The sequence below is a fragment of the Salmo salar genome, chromosome ssa13 (assembly GCF_905237065.1).
Source record: "Salmo salar chromosome ssa13, Ssal_v3.1, whole genome shotgun sequence".
NCBI classification, from domain to species: Eukaryota; Metazoa; Chordata; class Actinopteri; order Salmoniformes; family Salmonidae; genus Salmo; species Salmo salar.
In genome coordinates, this window is record NC_059454.1 from 12425829 (window position 1) to 12445211 (window position 19383).

General features: G+C 45.6%; 1 protein-coding gene across 2 annotated transcripts in view; it reads left to right on the top strand.

The window, feature by feature from the left end:
- LOC106566484 (laminin subunit beta-1) overlaps positions 1 to 17703 on the top strand; it is an 85611-nt gene extending 67908 nt beyond the window's left edge. For both annotated transcript variants that reach the window (XM_045692942.1, XM_045692941.1), the window contains exons 19-35: positions 105 to 297; positions 556 to 699; positions 882 to 1113; positions 1282 to 1445; positions 1562 to 1786; positions 2224 to 2438; positions 3305 to 3401; positions 7361 to 7733; positions 8080 to 8264; positions 8323 to 8570; positions 9774 to 9989; positions 10203 to 10347; positions 10480 to 10687; positions 15166 to 15307; positions 15450 to 15626; positions 16203 to 16368; positions 16698 to 17703. In XM_045692942.1, the coding sequence (XP_045548898.1) occupies positions 105 to 297; positions 556 to 699; positions 882 to 1113; positions 1282 to 1445; positions 1562 to 1786; positions 2224 to 2438; positions 3305 to 3401; positions 7361 to 7733; positions 8080 to 8264; positions 8323 to 8570; positions 9774 to 9989; positions 10203 to 10347; positions 10480 to 10687; positions 15166 to 15307; positions 15450 to 15626; positions 16203 to 16368; positions 16698 to 16834 (3267 nt within the window). In that variant the 3' untranslated portion in view covers positions 16835 to 17703. The remainder of the gene's footprint in view (positions 1 to 104; positions 298 to 555; positions 700 to 881; positions 1114 to 1281; positions 1446 to 1561; positions 1787 to 2223; positions 2439 to 3304; positions 3402 to 7360; positions 7734 to 8079; positions 8265 to 8322; positions 8571 to 9773; positions 9990 to 10202; positions 10348 to 10479; positions 10688 to 15165; positions 15308 to 15449; positions 15627 to 16202; positions 16369 to 16697) is intronic.
- The last annotated feature ends 1680 nt before the right edge of the window (positions 17704 to 19383 follow it).

A 19383-nucleotide genomic window follows, 5' to 3' on the forward strand; every position in this document is an offset into this window, starting at 1 on the left:
GTGGTCCGAAACAAAAGTGCATTTAGGTACCAAATTCACTTTACATTTCAATTCTTTCCACCTCTCACTCACTTTGTTTTACTCCCTCCATTCCTCCTTCCCAGCTGGTGCTGACCCCAAAGTACATGGAGCTGCCTGGTTTCCAGGGTCACGACCCGGCAGCAGAGGAGCGTCGTGATGAGATGGTACGTTACATGTGCCTGGAGTCCTTCTTGGCCACGCCAACGCCCCTGCTGGCAGAGATGTGCACTAAGCTCATCTGCAGCATCTCTGCCATCCTGCACGACGGAGCACTGCGTGAGTCTACCATACGTCATTCACTAGGGGATCAGGGGATCAACGGTCAAAGCCTCCATTAATGCCTTGTTATCCAAAACTGGGTGTCAAATACTTCCTGGTCCAACTATTGAATCATTTTACTTAGCAATAAACTCTAGCAAGCTGCGCTATGATCAGTAATGCATGGTATGAGTTGGATGGAATTGTTACACTCTGTCGTCACCATAGGATATCCTCCGTGACTTGTTTGATTGAAGACTCTCATTTTCCCTGTAGAATGTCAGTGTGACCCCCAGGGGTCTCTCAGTGCTGACTGTGACAGGGTCGGAGGTCAGTGCCGCTGTAAACCTAGCGTGATTGGAAGACGGTGTGACCAGTGTGCACCTGACACTTACGGCTTCGGACCATATGGATGTACTGGTGAATGGGCGCTGGCATCTTTCAGCCAGTCATCACATCTTTATTTCATTGACATTATATAGCAGGTGTGTCATACACTGCGTGACCTCACAAACCCCATCCTAAATACTATCTCCCATGCTCTCTCTCTCTTTCTACCTTCCTCCTTTTATCTCTCTCTCTTCCTCCTCCTCCCTGCCCAGTCTGTGACTGCCACTCCCAGGGCTCTCTTGGAGACCAGTGTGACCCGGTGACGGGGCAGTGCCCGTGCAGACAGGGGGCCAGCGGGCGCCAGTGCTCAGACTGCCAGCCTGGCCAGTGGGGCTTCCCCAGCTGCAGGCCATGCCAGTGTAACGGGCACGCTGATGGCTGCAACCCACAGACAGGGGAGTGCCAGGCCTGCAGGGACTACACTGATGGACAGTTCTGTGAAAGGTGGGCAGGGGGATAAACAGTGATTGGTAAATGGTGTGGGTGACAGCGTTTTGGTGAGTGTTTTGGTGTTGTTGGATCAGCTAGTGATCTCTGATAGTCACAGTAGATAATACTGTGATCGGTGCCGTAATGAAAGAGATGAAATATGTTCTTTCTCTCCCTGCCCAGGTGTGTAAATGGGTTCTTTGGAAACCCAGTGCTGGGGTCTGGGGATCACTGTCGACATTGTCCCTGTCCTGGTAACGCAGAAAGTGGACACTCCAACGGACACTCCTGTCATGCTGACAGCTCATCCAATCAAATCCTATGCAACTGTAAACAGGGCTACATAGGTATAGTCCCAATGATACAGTTTAGCTCACTAAAAAGGAAATCCTTGCTACACTTATTGGCATTTTAACTTCTCAGCTTAAGCCTGACCGCTTTCACTCTCTTTTCCCCACCCTAGGGCCTCGCTGTGATCGGTGTGCCCCTGGTTACTACGGCAACCCCAAGCATCCAGGTGGGCAGTGCCGCCCGTGCCAGTGCAGTGGCAACATCGACACCCAGGACCCCGAGTCATGTGACCCCACGACCGGCCGATGCCTGAGCTGCCTATACAACACGGATGGGCCCTCCTGCTCTGACTGTAAACGTGGTTACTACGGCAACGCCCTGGCCCAGGACTGCAGGCGTGAGTTTCTACGTCGTGATGGCTGGTTGGAATCTCTAATGAGTTCTGTCTCTGGTGATGCCCACTTTAGACAAACTATTGGCATTTGTGATGATATGTGTCACGTTGGACATTGGCTCAATTATATAGCGTGACAGTCTAAGGCACTGCATCTCAGCGCAAGAGGCGTCACTACAGTCCCTGGTTCGAATCCAGGCTGTATCATATCCGCCTGAGATTGGGAGTCCCATAGGGTGGCGCACAATTGGCCCAGCGTTGTCCGGCTTTGGCCGGATTAGGCCGTCATTGGAAATAAGAATTTGTTCTTAACTGACTTGCCTAGTTAAGTAAAGGTTACATTTTTAAAAGAAATGTAAATGACATTCTTGTCTATCTCTGCTGTGTGTGTGGGTGTGTACCGTATGGCGTCTGACAGGTTGATGTTATTCCATCTGTAGGTTGCACATGTGTAACAGCAGGAACACAACAGTCCTCATGCAGCGATGGCCATTGTCACTGTGACAGACAGACAGGAGCATGCCCGTGTCGGGACAACGTGGTCGGGTACAGCTGTGACCAGTGTGCCCCCGACCACTGGAACTATGGCACGGACAGAGGCTGTGAGCAGTGTGGCTGCCACCCTCAGCACGCCAGGGGATCCCACTGCAACATGGTAGGCCTCATAGTTGTGAAAGGCTTTTGTTCAGTGTACTTTTCCTACAGTATGTTAACTACAGTATGTTAACTACAGTATGTTTTAACTGCAGTATATATTAACTACAGTATGTATTAACTGCAGTATGTTTTAACTGCAGTATGTATTAACTACAGTATGTTTTAACTGCAGTATATATTAACTACAGTATGTATTAACTGCAGTATGTTTTAACTGCAGTATGTATTAACTACAGTATGTTTTAACTGCAGTATGTTTTAACTGCAGTATGTATTAACTGCAGTATGTATTAACTACAGTATGTTTTAACTACAGTAGGTATTAACTTGTCTGTCTGTCTGTCTGTCTGTCTGTCTGTCTGTCTGTCTGTCTGTCTGTCTGTCTGTCTGTCTGTCTGTCCCCCTGTCTGTCCCCCCGTCTGTCCACCCGTCTGTCCCCCCGTCTGTCTGTCTGTCTGTCTGTCTGTCTGTCTGTCTGTCTGTCTGTCTGTCTGTCTGTCTGTCTGTCTGTCTGTCTGTCCCCCTGTCCCTCTGTCTGTCCCCCTGTCCCTCTGTCTGTCCCCCTGTCCCTCTGTCTGTCCCCTGTCTCTCTGTCTGTCTGTCTGTCTGTCTGTCTGTCTGTCTGTCTGTCTGTCTGTCTGTCTGTCTGTCTGTCTGTCTGTCTGTCTGTCTGTCTGTCCCTCTGTCTGTGCCTCTGTCCCTCTGTCTGTCCCCCTGTCCCTCTGTCTGTCCCTCTGTCTGTCCCTCTGTCCCCATGTCCCTCTGTCTGTCTGTCTGTCTGTCTGTCTGTCTGTCTGTCTGTCTGTCTGTCTGTCTGTCTGTCTGTCTGTCTGTCTGTCTGTCTGTCTGTCTGTCTGTCTGTAGTTCAGTGGACAGTGTCACTGTCGGCAAGGCTTTGGGGGAAGGCAGTGCACTGAGTGTGAGCAGTTCCATTGGGGAGATCCACGAGTGCAGTGTGAAGGTAATAACATTTTAAAGCCAAGCCTATCTTTAACCTCCCTGGGCCAGTGGGACGCTTGCGTCCCACCTAGTCAACAGCCAGTGGAATCGCGTGGCGCGAAATACAAATACCTCATAAATGCTATAACTTCAATTTCTCAAACATATGACTATTTTACACCATTTTAAAGACAAGACTCTCGTTAATCTAAACACATTGTCCGATTTCAAAAAGGCTTTACAGCGAAAGCAAAACATTAGATTATGTCAGGAGAGTACCCTGCCAAAAATAATCACACAGCCATTTTCAAAGCAAGCATATATGTCACAAAAACCAAAACCACAGCTAAATGCAGCACTAACCTTTGATGATCTTCATCAGATGACACTCCTAGGACATTATGTTATACAATACATGCATGTTTTGTTCAATCAAGTTCATATTTATATAAAAAAACAGCTTTTTACATTAGCATGTGATGTTCAGAACTAGCATACCCACCGCAAACGTCCGGTGAATTTACTTAATTACTCACGATTAACGTTCACAAAATACATAACAATTATTTTAAGAATTATAGATACAGAACTCCTTTATGCAATCGCGGTGTCAGATTTTAAAATAGCTTTTCGGCGAAAGCACATTTTGCAATATTCTGAGTAGATAGCCCGGCCATCACGGCTAGCTAATTTGACACCCACCAAGTTTGGCCCTCACCAAACTCAGATTTACTATAACAAAAATTGGATTACCTTTGCTGTTCTTCGTCAGAATGCACTCCCAGGACTTCTACTTCAACAACAAATGTTGTTTTGGTTCCAAATAATCCATAGTTATATTCAAATAGCTCCGTTTTGTTCGTGCGTTCAGGTCAGTATCCGAAGGGTGACGCGCGAGTGCATTTCGTGACAAAAAAAATCCTAATATTCCATTACCGTACTTCGAAGCATGTCAAACGCTGTTTAAAATAAATTTTGATGCGATTTTTCTCGTAAAATAGCGATAATATTCCGACCGGGCGATGTTGTATTCATTCAAAGAGATAAAGAAAAACATGGAGAATTCACATGAACGCGCATCTCCAGTGTCACTGTTCTCAGCCTGACCACTCACAAAATCTCCTGCTGTTTTTCGCCCAGAGACTGGAGAGACGTCATTCCACTTCCTTGCGCCTTCTGAGAGCCAATGGAAGCCTGTATTTTCGATAGAGATGCCACAGAAGGAGAACAAATTGTCAGACAGGGCATTTCCTGTATGGAATCTTCTCAGGTTTTGGCCTGCCATATGAGTTCTGTTATACTCACAGACACCATTCAAACAGTTTTAGAAACTTTAGAGTGTTTTCTATCCAAATCTACTAATTCTATGCATATTCTCGTTTCTGGGCAAGAGTAGTAACCAGTTTAAATCGGGTATGTTTTTTATCCGGCCGTGCAAATACTGCCCCCTAGCCCCAACAGGTTAAGTGGAACAGGTTGAGAGCTTCAAGTTCCTTGTTGTCCACATCTGTCACGTCCTGACCAGTATAAGGGTTAATTGTTATTGTAGTTTGGTCAGGACGTGGCAGAGGGTATTTGTTTTATGTGGTTCGGGGTGGTGGTTGATTTAGTAGGGCATTTGATTTATGTATTCCGGGGGTTTTGGGCACTGTGTTATGTTTATGTATTTCTATGTTTAGTCTAGTGAATCTGTTTCTATGTTTAGTTAATTGGGGTAGGGACTCTCAATTGAAGGCAGGTGTTGTCTATTTGCCTTTGATTGAGAGTCCTATATATTAGGGTGTGTTTGTAGTTGTGGGAGATTGTTTCTTGTTTAGCGTGTGTGAGCATGACAAGACTGTTTTGTTGATCGTGAGTTCGTTGTGTTTATTATTTTGGTGTTCACTTTTGAGTTAAAATAAACTTCAAGATGAGCATCCACAATCCTGCTGCATTTTGGTCCTCCTTTCCCGACGACAATCTTGACAACATCACCAACAAACTATCATGGTCCAAACACACCAAGACAGTCGTGAAGAGGGCACGACAAACCATATTCCCCCTCAGGAGACTGAAAAGATTTGGCATAGGTCCTTACATCCTCAAAAATTTCTACAGCTGCACCATCAAGAGCATCCTGACTGGTTGCATCACCGCCTGGTATGGCAACTGCTCGGCCTCCGACTACAAAGACTAGTGCGTACGGTCCAGTACATCACCGAGGCCAAGCTTCCTGCCATCTAGGACCTCTATACCAGGCGGTGTCAGAAGAAGGCCCAAAAACATTCCAAAGACTCGGCTACCCTAGTCATAAACTGTTATCTCTGCTACCCCACGGCAAGCTGTACCGGAGTGCCAAGTCTAGGTCCAAAAGGCTTCTTAACAACTTCTACCCCCAAGCCATAAGACTCCTGAACAGCTAATCAAATGGCTACCCGGACTATTTGCATTGTCCCCACCCCACCCCCCATTTTTACGCTGCTGCTATTCTCTGTTTATTATCTATACATAGTCACTTTACCTCTACCTACATGTACATATTACCTCGACTAACCGGTGCCCCCTCACATTGACTCTGTACCGGTACCCTCTGTATAAAGCCTCGCTACTGTTATTTTATTGTTGCTCCTTCATTATAATTTGTTTTTATTTAAATGTTTTTATATATTTTTTACTTCAGTTGATTTCAGTAAATACTTTCTTACCACTTTTTGGTCTTAAAACTGCATTGTTGGTTAAGGCCTTGTAAGTAAGCATTTCACTGTAAGGTCTACACCTGTTGTATTCGGCGCATGTGACAAATAACATTTGATTTAAATTATATGTTCAAAATGACCATCTATACTTTATTAATGTGACCGTCATATCCACTAACTTCATGTGTACCCCCTCTCCATCTCTCTCCATCTCTCTCCCCCTCTCCATCTGTCTCCACCTCTCCATCTCTCTCCCCCTTTCCATCTCTCTCCCTCTCTCCATCTCTCTCCACCTCTCCATCTCTCTCCACCTCTCCATCTCTCTCCATCTCTCCCCATCTCCACCTCTATCTCTCTCCCCCTCTCCATCTCTCTCCATCTCTCTCCCCCATCTCCCCCTCTCCATCTTTCTCCCCCATCTCCCCCTCTCTCTCCCCCATTTCCCCCTCTCTATCTCTCTCCCCATCTCCATCTCTCCCCCCTCTCTATCACTCTCTCCATCTCTCTCCCCCTCTCTATCTCACTCCATCTTTCTCCTTCTCTCTCCATCTCTCTCCCCCTCTCCATCTCTCTCTCCATCTCTATCCCCCTCTCCATCTCTCTCCCCCCTCTCCATCTCTCTATCCCCCTCTCCATCTCTCTCCCCCCTCTCCATCTCTCTCCCCCTCTCCATCTCTCTCGCCCCATCTCCCCCTCTCCATCATCTCCATCTCTCTCCACCTCTCTCCCCCATCTCTCCATCTCTCTCCACCTCTCCATCTCTCTCCCCCATCTCCCCCTCTCCATCTCTCTCCCCATCTCCATCTCTTTCCACCTCTCTCTCCCATCTCCATCTCTCTCCACCTCTCTCCCCCATCTCCCCCTCTCCATCTCTCTCCACCTCTCCATCTCTCTCCCCATCTCCACCTCTCTATCTCTCTCCCCCTCTCCATCTCTCTCCATCTCTCTCCCCCATCTCCCCCTCTCCATCTTTCTCCTCCATCTCCCCCTCTCCATCTCTCTCTCCCCATCTCCCCCTCTCTCTCCCCCATTTCCCCCTCTCTATCTCTCCCCATCTCCATCTCTCCCGCTCTCACTCTCCCATCTCCATCTCTCTCCCCCTCTCTATCTCTCTCCCCCATCTCCTCTCACCATCTCACTCCATCTTTCTCCTTCTCTCTCTTCACCTCCATTCTCTCCTCCCCCTCCATCTCTCTCCCCCTCTCCATCTCTCTCCCCCTCCATCTTTCTCCCCCATCTCCCCCTCTCAATCTCTCTCCCACTCTCAATCGCTCTCCCCCATCTCCCCCTCTCCATCTTCCGTCAGAGTGTAAGTGTGAGCTGCTGGGCTCGGAGATGGCTCAGTGTGACCGTGTGACGGGGGCGTGTGAGTGCAGGGAGGGGACGGCGGGACGGCGGTGTGACGAGTGTGCCCACGGCTTCACCGGGGCCTTCCCTAAGTGTGTCCGGTGCCACCCCTGCTTCGAGCTGTGGGACGACGCGGTGTGTATGATCCGCCGGGACCTGGACCACATCCGTTACGACCTCCAGAGGATCCTGGAGAGCGGAGAGACGCCCGGCGTGGGAGACAAACACACCCATGAGCTGGAGAATAAACTGGCCCAGGTACAGGACCTGATCCTAGACGGAGACCGGGACAGACTACACCAGCTGATTGGCCAGTCCATCGATGACCTGAGGTAACAGCATCATACTAGAGAGTGTTCATTCACCTAAAATATAATCATAATGTATGACATTTAACAGATGCTTTTATGCGTGCATATATTATGTACATATGAGTGGTCCGGGGAATTGAAACCACTATCCTGGTGTTACAAGAGCCATGCTCTACCAACTGAGCTACAGAGGAGCAGTGTAGAACAGCTAAACCCTCTTATGCACATTTTTCAAGAGGGGCAGCTGTGCTTATTGAAACCCAGTCATACAGCAATTATACACATAGAACAGGACAGTGTGTGAAATAACAATACACACTGAGAATTGTACTTAGAGGTCTCTCGTGCTTCTCTGTGGTGTATCCAGGGTGGAGATAGCTCTGACTGACGGCCGTCTGATGGGTGTGACCCACGAGCTGAATTGGACAGCAGTGCAAGACGAGGTACTGAGGAGGAACCTGACCCAGATGGACCGAGAACTCAGGGACCTTAACACCACCCTGGTGCACCGACACCAAGAACGGATGAACAACCTCAGCTTCAGATTCCAAGGTAGCACCCCCCCCTCCTTCACACATTTGTTTTGCCCTGGTCCTCCTCTCCATCCCAGATCAGTTTGACAATGTGAATAAGTTCTACCGTGGGTCCCAGGAGGCTCACCAGAAGTGCAGCGCCTCAGTGTCAGGTCCCTTCAGCCCCGTCGATGAGTCTAAAGCCACACGCTCACACACTGAGGACCTTCTGAACAAGAGGAGGGATGAGTTCCTGCGCACGGCGGCAGCCCAGAAGAAATCACTGTCAGAGCTACAGGACAAAGCCCAGGATGTAGACGAGAAAGTCCACCACCTGAGCCACCAGGTATAAAGGGGCATGTAGGGGGCAATGTAGGGGGCATGTAGGGGACAATGTAGGGGGCATGTAGGGGGCATGTAGGGGGCAATGTAGGGGGCAATATAGGGGGCAATATAGGGTGCATGTAGGGGGCAATATAGGGGGCATGTAGGGGGCAATATAGGGGGCATTATAGGGGGCAATGTAGGGGGCAATATAGGGGGGCAATATAGGGGGGCATGTAGGGGGCAATATAGGGGGCATGTAGGGGGCAATATAAGGGGCATGTAGGGGGCATGTAGGGGGGCAATGTAGGGGGGCAATGTAGGGGGCATGTAGGGGGCAATGTAGGGGTCAATATAGGGGGCATATAGGGGGCATGTAGGGGGCAATAAAGGGGGCATTATAGGGGGCATGTAGGGGGCAATATAGGGGGCATGTAGGGGGCATGTAGGGGGGCAATGTAGGGGGCAATGTAGGGGGGCATGTAGGGGGGCAATATAGGGGGCATGTAGGGGGGCTTGTAGGGGGCAATATAAGGGGCATGTAGGGGGGCATGTAGGGGGCAATATAGGGGGCATGTAGGGGGCAATATAGGGGGCAATGTAGGGGGCAATATAGGGGGCATGTAGGGGGCAATATAGGGGGCATTATAGGGGGCATTATAGGGGGCATGTAGGGGGCAATATAGGGGGCAATATAGGGGGCATGTAGGGGGCAATATAGGGGGCATGTAGGGGGCATTATAGGGGGCATGTAGGGGGCATGTAGGGGGCAATATAAGGGGCATGTAGGGGGCAATATAGGGGGCATGTAGGGGGCATTATAGGGGGCAAATAAGGGGCATGTAGGGGGCATGTAGGGGGCAATATAGGGGGCAATATAGGGGGCAATATGGTGGGGTCTTCTCTGTATTCTTAAGGGAAGCTTGTTTTGGGTCTGAGTAGTTATAGATAGTGCTGATGGCTGCGAGGACAACGCCTAACAGTCAGCAGGAACAATTATCTTGGCTGTGTTGTGTGGTAAAGGGCTGGTTTTATTTTTAAAAAGTATTAGCAAGATGGTCATTCCTGTCTGACGTCTAGTTCTAACTGACAGACATACATGTCGTGATGTGTTGATTTCACCTGTAAATAAATGTTACAGCATCGCTGCCCTGGATGTGTGACCCGTAGCCCTCTGTCTGTGTCGGACACTGACCCTACCTGTTTTATGTGTTTTTCCTCCAAGGTATGTGGTGGCCATTCCAACACCAGCTCCAATGGCACATGTCATGACAGCCCGTGTGGGGGTGCTGGTTGTCGTGACGATAGCGGTCAGCAGGTGTGTGGAGGGGACGGGTGTAAGGGGACTGTGAGCGTCTCCCTAAAGGGACTGAAACACGCCAGTGATGTCACTGACAACCTGACGGCTGTCAGTGAAGACCTCCGGGGCCTGGTGAAGAAGGTATGTCTGCCACTCTCTTTATATGCACTAACTATACCTCTGCATGCATGTGCCTCAGTATAAGCTAAATCACTGACCTGCTGTTCAAGTTACCTGAAAGGGGTTATATTATATATTTGTCAGTGTCTTTGTGAGTCTAAACACAGCATGCTTTGTATTAAAGTGTTCCATATGCAGTGTGTTTTTCAGTAATCCTCTGTGTTATGTTTCCAGCTCCATGACATAGCTATGCTGACCCAGGACGTTGAAAGTCAAGCCATGGACAACTTGGAAAAAGCCAAGAAGAATAAGGACTTCTTTGAAAACTCTAATAAGAAACTCAAGGAATTCATTCAGAAGATCAAAGATTTCCTGACTGGTTTGTTAATTCCATTTTAACCTTCCAGAAAACTTTTCATTAAAACAAAATACATATTTATCTCTCTCTCTCTCTCTCTCTCTCTTGGACACTTCTTATGATATTAATTTGATCATGGTGTGTTGTGTACAGAGGAGGGTGCGGACCCAGAGAGTATAGAGAAGGTGGCTCAGCAGGTGCTGGCTATATCTATGCCTCTGAACAGAACCACTCTGGACACTGTTGTCCAGCAGATCAAAGACAACATCAGCAACCTGACAGATGTACAGGGGATCTTCAACCACACCTCCCAGCAAATCCACCGGGCCAAGGAGCTGCTCAACAGAGCTAAGGATGCCAAGTAAGACAGAGGGAGAAAGAGACAGGAGGCATATTAGACGAAGACATATAGGGCTCCATTTTAACAAACCTAATGCAATAGTAAATCTTAGCGCAGGTGGTAGCAGTATAGATTCTGGGGTGTGTCCGAAAAAAAAAATAAAAATTCACAACCGGAATTATTACCACAGTAGCTGGCGGTGGTGTGAAAGGGCTGGGTTTTGATGAGTAAACAAGTTGTGGGTGTGGTCAATGCTTCGTCCCTCACAGGCCAATCAGAACGTTCTCCATGGCTAAATATGCGGTTGCTTCAAGTTGTACACTAGTGGTCAAAAGTTTTAGAACACATACTCATTCAAGGGTTTTTCTTTATTTTGGCTATTTTCTACATTGTAGAATGATAGTGAAGACATCAAAACTATGAAATATCACATATGGAATAATGTAGTAAACAAAAAAGTGTTAAACAAATCTAAATATATTTTATATTTGAGATTCTTCAAAGTAGCCACCCTTTGCCTTGATGACAGCTTTGCACACTCTTTGCATTCTCTCAACCAGCTTCATGAGGTAGTCACCTGGAATGCATTTCAATTAACAGTTGTGCCTTCTTTAAAGTCAATTTGTGGAATTTCTTCCCTTCTTAATGTGTTTGGGGTGGTATACAGAAGATAGCCCTATTTGGTAAATGACCAAGTCCATATTTTGGCAAGAACAGCTCAAATAAGCAGAGAAATGACAGTTCATCATTCATTTAAGACATGAAGGTCAGTCAATACGAAAAATCTCAAGAATTTCAAGTTTCTTCAAGTGCAGTCGCAAAACCCATCAAGCGCTATGATGAAACTGGCTCTTATAAGGACCGCCACAGGAATGGAAGAACCAGAGTTACCTCTGCTGCAGAGGATAAGTTCATTAGAGTTACCAGCCTCAGAATTTGCAGCCCAAATAAATGCTTCACAGAGTTCAAGTAACAGACACATCTCAACATCAACTGTTCAGAGGAGACTGTGTGAATCAGGCCTTCATGGTCGAATTGCTGCAAGGAAACCACTACTAAAGGACACCAATAAGAAGAAAAGACTTGCTTGGGCCAAGAAACATGAGGAATGGACATTCGATCGGTGGAAATTTGTCCTTTGGTCTGGAATCCAAATTGGAGATCTTTTGTTCCAACCGCTGTCTTTGTGAGCCACGGTGTGGGTGAACAGATGATCTCCACATGTGTATTTCCCACCAATGAAGCATGGAGGAGGAGGTGTGATGGTGTGGGGGTGCTTTGCTGGTGACACTGTCTGTGATTTATTTAGAATTCAAGGCACACTTAACCAGCATGGCTACCGCTAAACGTAGTCAATAAGCAAGATTAAATTCACTACAGGCTATTAATTAGTCCTAAAAATACAGTGTAAAATTAAGCAATAAGGCCCCAGGAGGTGTGGTACATGGCCAATATATCACGGCTAAGGGCTGTTCTTATGCACGTCGCAACCCGGAGTGCCTGAACACAGCCCTTAGTCGTGGTATATTGGCCATATACCACAAACCCCTGAGGTGCCTTATTGCTATTACAAACTGGTTACCAATGTAATTAGAGCAGTAAAAATAAATGTTTTGTCATACGCGTGGTATACAGTCTGAAATATCATGGCTTTCAGCCAATCAGAATCCAGGGCTCGACCCTCCCAGTGTATAAAAATGAAACAACTTGTCTACATCCAGTTTCAGGAACCATAATGGCTCCCCGTGGGCGTCTAATACAGACAAGACAACTTAGTCTACATCCAGTTTCAGGAACCATAATGGCTCCCCGTGGGCGTCTAATACAGACAAGACAACTTAGTCTACATCCAGTTTCAGGAACCATAATGGCTCCCCGTGGGCGTCTAATACAGACAAGACAACTTAGTCTACATCCAGTTTCAGGAACCATAATGGCTCCCCGTGGGCGTCTAATACAGACAAGACAACTTAGTCTACATCCAGTTTCAGGAACCATAATGGCTCCCCGTGGGCGTCTAATACAGACAAGACAACTTAGTCTACGAAGGCTTTTCCACGCATCTAAACTGTTCACAGGAGCTAAAGATCCAATATCAAGACAAAAGGGGAATGTCCACTCACCATTATACTGCTTGCAAATGTGATGTTTTCCGAACATGATTGAACCATAAATAAAGGTGAAAATATATATATATATATATATATATATATATATATATATATATAAATAAACCATTTTACAGATAATATTCTCCGGAAATAGCAGACGAAATTACATTGCATTCGAGCCATGAACGTTCTCACCATAAACCCACGGATGGTGAGACTTTCAAATAATAATAAAAAAATTAAAAAAAACAGTCAATATATTTTTTAAACCAACAACAATATTTCGAAATATGATCAGGTCAGAAGAATGATATCATAAATCTCTTGTTCCATGAGCACAAGCATCTTGTTTTTTTTATTGGCTTCAACATTGAGATGATCATCTACAGTACACACATTGCATTCACATTCTGAAAATGCACTGCATGTTCGAGCCATGGACTATTGGACATTGCCCAAACGTTATAATAAGATTAGCTATATCGTCGCCTGTTAGTGACTTTGCCACGTGAAAGGTAAACAAACGAACAGGAAAATGTACTAATCTACAAGCGGATTCAGAGCCGATCGGGCAGTTAGGTCCAACAGATGAAAGTGTGAGATGCATTTTCTTTTACAAAATGATAGAGGTAAAACAATAAACAGTAATTGTAATAACTTAATGTTCCTAAACAGACTTCCTACAGTCACTGACACCTTTCATTTGATGGCCATCGTAGATAGGCCTAATGAATCTAAACTTTTCACAGAAGCTTCATGAACAAAAATAATGGCCAATATAAAGAAAAACTGGACTGTCTGTTGACGGTTTTGCTGTTTGTGATATTTTTACAAAACGTTGGTTATAGGTTACTGATTTGGCTAGTATGCGTGCCTCCGCTGGCAAAATCGATGCCATAACCAATTCCGTTACCGCTAAAACCAGCTTTTGGTGAGTCTAAAATATCACCAGTAGCCCTGCTTGAAATTGGCACATTGGCGCATGTTTTTAAGGACACGCCTCAAATATTTCCACCCTTCCCACCTCAGTGCAAGCAAGCTGATATAAAACAGGTAAATTACCAACCCTGGCGCAAGGGTTGTAAAATAGCAGAGCGCTGGCTTTTACTAGTCGGAATTCTGCGCGTTTGACACTAGAGCCCATTGACTTATGTAAATTATACTTCCGATCTTTGTCTTCTGTTCACTGGTAGTTACTCTGTGACATAAAATGGAAGACAGGAAATGCACAGAGAGAGAATCATGGCAAAGATTGTACAGTAACAGTACAGTATGAAAGTCTAAATCTCCAATAGAAATACCAGATCACTTGTAGGCGATGTCATAGCAACATTAAATATAATGAACAAAAATATAAATGCAACTGAAATAAATTCATATGACCTTATTCTATGGGTTTCACATGACTGGGCAGGGGCGCAGTTTGTGGGGAAAAACTCATTCTGATTGGCTGGGCCTGGCTCCCCAGTGGGTGGGCCTGGCTCCCAAGTGGATGGGCCTATGCCAGGCCCACCCACTGGGGAGCCAGGCCCAGCCAATCAGAATGAGTTTTTCTCCACAAAAGTGCCTTATTAAAGACAGAAATACTCCTCAGCCCATTGTTGTCCCCAGCACAAGGTACACCTGTGTTATGATCATGCTGTTAAATCAGCTTCTTGATATGCCACACTTGTCAAGTGGATGGATTATCTTGACAAAGGATAAAATGATTACTAACAAGGATGTAAACAAATTTGTGCACGACATTTACGAGAAATAAGCTTTTTGTGCGTATGGACCATTTCGGGGATCTTTTATTTCGGCTCATAAAACGTGGGACCAACACTTTACATGTTGCGTTTATATTTTTGTTCAGTGTAGCTAAGCTCATGTATAGAAACACATCATTGGTGTAACGGGCGTCTCGCGCCGACCTGCACATGTGTAGCCCATCAACTAACTCAAAGGCACTCCTTCCATATAAACCTGTTTTTGACGAAAATGAATACGTTTCAGTTTTTCACTTTCATGTGATTGGAGTAATAACATATTAAACTAATTAAGACATTGGCTCCAGTCTAGGTTCTACCTTTACATTTCGAGAAAATGAACAACTAAGGAAGAATTGTTCACTTCTCTCATTGAATTTTCAAACTCCAAATCCTAGCCTGGTCTGTTTGATCTGTTTTGCAAGCATTCCCGGAAGCTTCGCGATGTTGCGCCTCTGGGTTTAGAAACTCTGTGGTCATAGCCTTTCAGTATGTTTTTGTAGCAGAGCAGAGCTCTAAGTCTACTACACACACACACACACACACACACACACACACACACACACACACACACACACACACACACACACACACACACACACACACACACACTTTTCACTTGTCCTGTGTGTGTTTGTAGGACACGAGCAGAAGGAGTGAAGGACACAGCCAACAGGACTAAGCAGGCATTGGATGCGTCTGAGAAAGCCATTCAGAAAGCAACCAAAGCCCTGGACCATGCCCTAAACAACCTCAACAGCACCAGGAATGCCACCGCAACGGTACTGTACACAGCTCTCCACAGCCACATCGCAGTGTGTGTGTGTGTGTGTGTGTGTGTGTGTGTGTGTGTGTGTGTGTGTGTGTGTGTGTGTGTTTCTCAGTCTGATATGTCCCTTGTTGTGTGCCTTTCCCACTTCTCAGGTGGAAGAGAACCTTAAGGATCTGGAGACCAATCAAAATGGTGCTATGATGCGACTGGTCAACCTGTCCATGAGGGTGGAGGCACTACAGGACAAGTTAGATCAAAACAGGGAGATGGCCCAACATGTCAAGAACCAGGCCACAAATGCCACCCATGCAGCATTGGGACTGGAGCAGGTGTGTGTGTGTGTGTGTGTGTGTGTGTGTGTGTGTGTGTGTGTGTGTGTGTGTGTGTGTGTGTGTGTGTGTGTGTGTGTGTGTGTGTGTGTGTGTGTGTGTGTGTGTGTGTGTGTGTGTGTGTGCGCATAAGCATAAGCATGTGTCTATCGATGAGTGTGTCTCTTTCCTAGTTGTGCTACAATATGTTGTGTGTGTGGTTGTTTATGTGTAGTTGTTGATGTGTAGTTGTTGATGTGTAGTTGTTGATGTGTAGTTGTTGATGTGTAGTTGTGTGTGTAGTTGTTGATGTGTAGTTGTGTGTGTAGTTGTTGATGTGTAGTTGTTGATGTGTAGTTGTGTGTGTAGTTGTTGATGTGTAGTTGTTGATGTGTAGTTGTTGGTGTGTGGTTTTGTGTGTCTGGTTGTAGCTGTGTGTGTAGTTGTTGATGTGTAGTTGTATTTAAAGCCTAACAACAGGGGCGGGGCATGTGTGTGTGATTGTTGATGTGTAGTTGTGTGTGTCTGGTTGTTGATTTGTAGCTGGGGGTTTGGTTGTTGATGTATAGCTGTGTGTGTCTCTGTGTTGTGATCCAGAGGCTGAATGAGACGGAGGATCTGTACAAAGACCTGCAGATGAAGGTGGACTCTCTGGGTGGGGCCTCTGGGGACCTGGGGAACGTCAACCAGAGGGCCAAGGAGATCAAGAAGGAGGCTGAAGACCTGCTCACTAAGGCCGACAAGGGCATAGAAAACCTACGGAGTGTGTACCATCCTGCCCTCTGAAACCTGACATATGAGATGCTATAAGTAGTCAACATAGAGCCGTATGGAACCATAAAGTGAAGTCATGGCTGTAATGTATTCCATGAACACGGGATATCAGCATGGTGTCTTTGGTTTTGAATGTAGATGTGCCTGTAAGTGTGAACTGGAAGTTCTCTACATATAACAACAGTTTTGACCAGGGCACGTTGGGCTCGGCACCAAAGCAGTGCATTATATAGGGAACAGGGCGTCATTTGGGACGCATCTTTTTAATGAATGTCCCTGTTGTCTTCCTATAATGAGTTCTCTGCTGTTCTGTTTCAGAGCTTGAGAGGAAGTTCCGTAATAATGAGCAGAGAATGCTGGACCAGCACACCGAGCTAGGAGAGCTGGAGAAGAACGCCACAGACGCACGGGAGGCCATACGAAAGCAGGTGCAGACATACAACAACTGCAACTGATATTGTGTTATTAAACGATGTAGGGTAGAAAAAACTATATTCCACTGGTGCTTTATTCCCGTTCTCCCTCTGTAAAATGTGAAATGATTGAATAAAAAAAAAAAATGTTTGACAAAATAAAATAAGTACAGCAAATGTTAGTGAGGGAAAGACGGTAATGTGTACTATACTCCTATAGTCCATTAGAACTCAGCAGCTCCTTCTGATCGAAGAGCCAGGGTTCCGGTCTCAAAGCACAATTTCGACGGCTCCGACAGTCTTGCTTCGGTACTGCCGTTAAACCAACGTCTGGCCCAGAAAGACAATTTCCATAGATTTCAAGCATTTGAAATCAGTCAAAAGTTTGGACACACCTTCTCATTCAAGGTTTTTTCTTAATTTTTTATTATTTTCTACATTGTAGAATAAGAGTGAAGATGTCAAAACTATGACATAACACATATGGAATCATGTAATAGCCAAAAAAAGTGTATATTTTATATTTGAGATTCTTCAAAGTAGCCACCCTTTGCCTTGATGAAGCTGGCTGAGAGAATGCCATGCCAAGAGTGTACAAAGCTATCATCAAGGCAAAATGCTAAATTCTCCACCCCAGACATCCTCACGTACTTTGTGCCCTCTCGGATTTTTGGGCTGCATGACGCCCCTGCTCAAAGCTGTGTGAAAACCCCCCTTAGTCATTTTGAAGCTGCAAAAGTGATCTACTCTAATGTTGAGGTGATTCCATGTTCCTCATGTAGTTAATTATAGGCTACAGGCTATGTTAAGATTCATATCTAAGAGCTCTCCAAACCATGTGCTTATGATCATATATTTAGACTCATTCAACTAACTGTTTTGTTTCTTCATTAAAAAATTACTGAGTTACACTTCATATAAGAAAATAAGTAAATTGAAATATATTCAATAGGTCCTAATCTATGGACTTCACATGACTGGGAATACAGATATGCATCTGTTGGTCACAGATATCTTTTTTTTTAAAAGGTAGGGGCTTGTATCAGAAAACCAGTCAGTATCTGGTATGACCACCATTTGCCTTATGCAGAGCGACAGATTACCTTCGCATAGAGTTAATCAGGCTGTTGATTGTGGCCTGTGGAATGTTGTCCCACTCCTCCTCAATGGCTGTTCGAAGTTGCTGGATTTTGGCGTGAACTGGAACACACTGTTGTACACATCGATCCAGAGCATCCCAAACATGCTCAATGGGTGACATGTCTGGTGATTATGCAGGCCATGGAAGAACTGTGACATTTTCAGCTTCCAGGAATTGTGTACAGATGTTTGACACATGGGGCCATGCATTATCATGCTGAAACATGAGGTGATGGAGGCGGATGAATGGCACGACCAATGGGCCTCAGGATCTCGTCACGGTATCTCTGTGCATTCAAATTGCCATCAATAAAATGTAATTGTGTTCCTTGTCCGTAGCTTATGCCTGCTCATACCATAACCCCACCATCACCATTGGGCACTCTGTTCACAATTTTGACATCAGCAAACCGCTCGCCCACACGACGCCATACACGTTGTCTGCCATCTGCCCGGTACAGTTTAAACCGGGATTAATCCATGAAGAGCACACTTCTCTAGCATGCCAGTGGTCATCAAAGGTGAGCATTTGCTGACTGAAGTCGGTTACGACGCCGAACTGCAGTCAGGTCAAGACCCTGGTGAGGACGACGAGCACGCAGATGAGATTCCCTGAGACGGTTTCTGACAGTTTGTGCAGAAATTCTTTATTTGTGCAAACCCACAGTTTCATCAACTGTCTGGGTGGCTGGTCTCAGATGATCCCGCAGGTGAAGAAGACGGATGTGGAGGACCTGGACTGGTGTGGTTACATATGGTCTGCAGTTGTGAAGCCGGTTGGACGTACTGCCAAATTCTCTAAAATGACGTTGGAGGTGGCTTATGGTAGAGAAATTAACATGAATTACTCTGGCAACAGCTCTGGCGGACATTCCTGCAGTCAGCATGCCAAATGCACACTCCCTCAAAACTTGAGGCATCTGTGGCATTGTGTTGTGTGACAAAACTTCACATTTTACAGTTGCTTTATATTGCACCTGTGATGATCCTGTTGTTAAATTAATCAGCTTCTTGATATGTCACACCTGTCAGGTGGATCTGGGATGTTTTATTTCAGCGCATGAAACATGGGACAAACACTTTACATGTTTACTGTATATTTGACTACCTCGAGTATTTGAAAAGTTTTCAAATAAACTACAAAATACAACTATTTTCTGCCCAGGTCTGCACTACATAGGTCATCTGTGCCTGTCTGTCAACGCCCAGTGTAACTCCCTGTTCATTAATTTAATGTTTTTTATACATGCTATCTGCACCAGTTTGGTGTGTATTGCTCAAGGTGACAACTGTATAGGAACCAATTAAGTTTTGGTTTTGTGTTCCAAGATAGATCGACTTTTGAATTGAAAATAGAAAATTGTCGCAAGATTTCTGAGATACAGAGAGGATGTTAAGAAAGTAATTTGTTTTTATAAATTGAATGTCCTTTCTGGAATATTTGCTGTTTT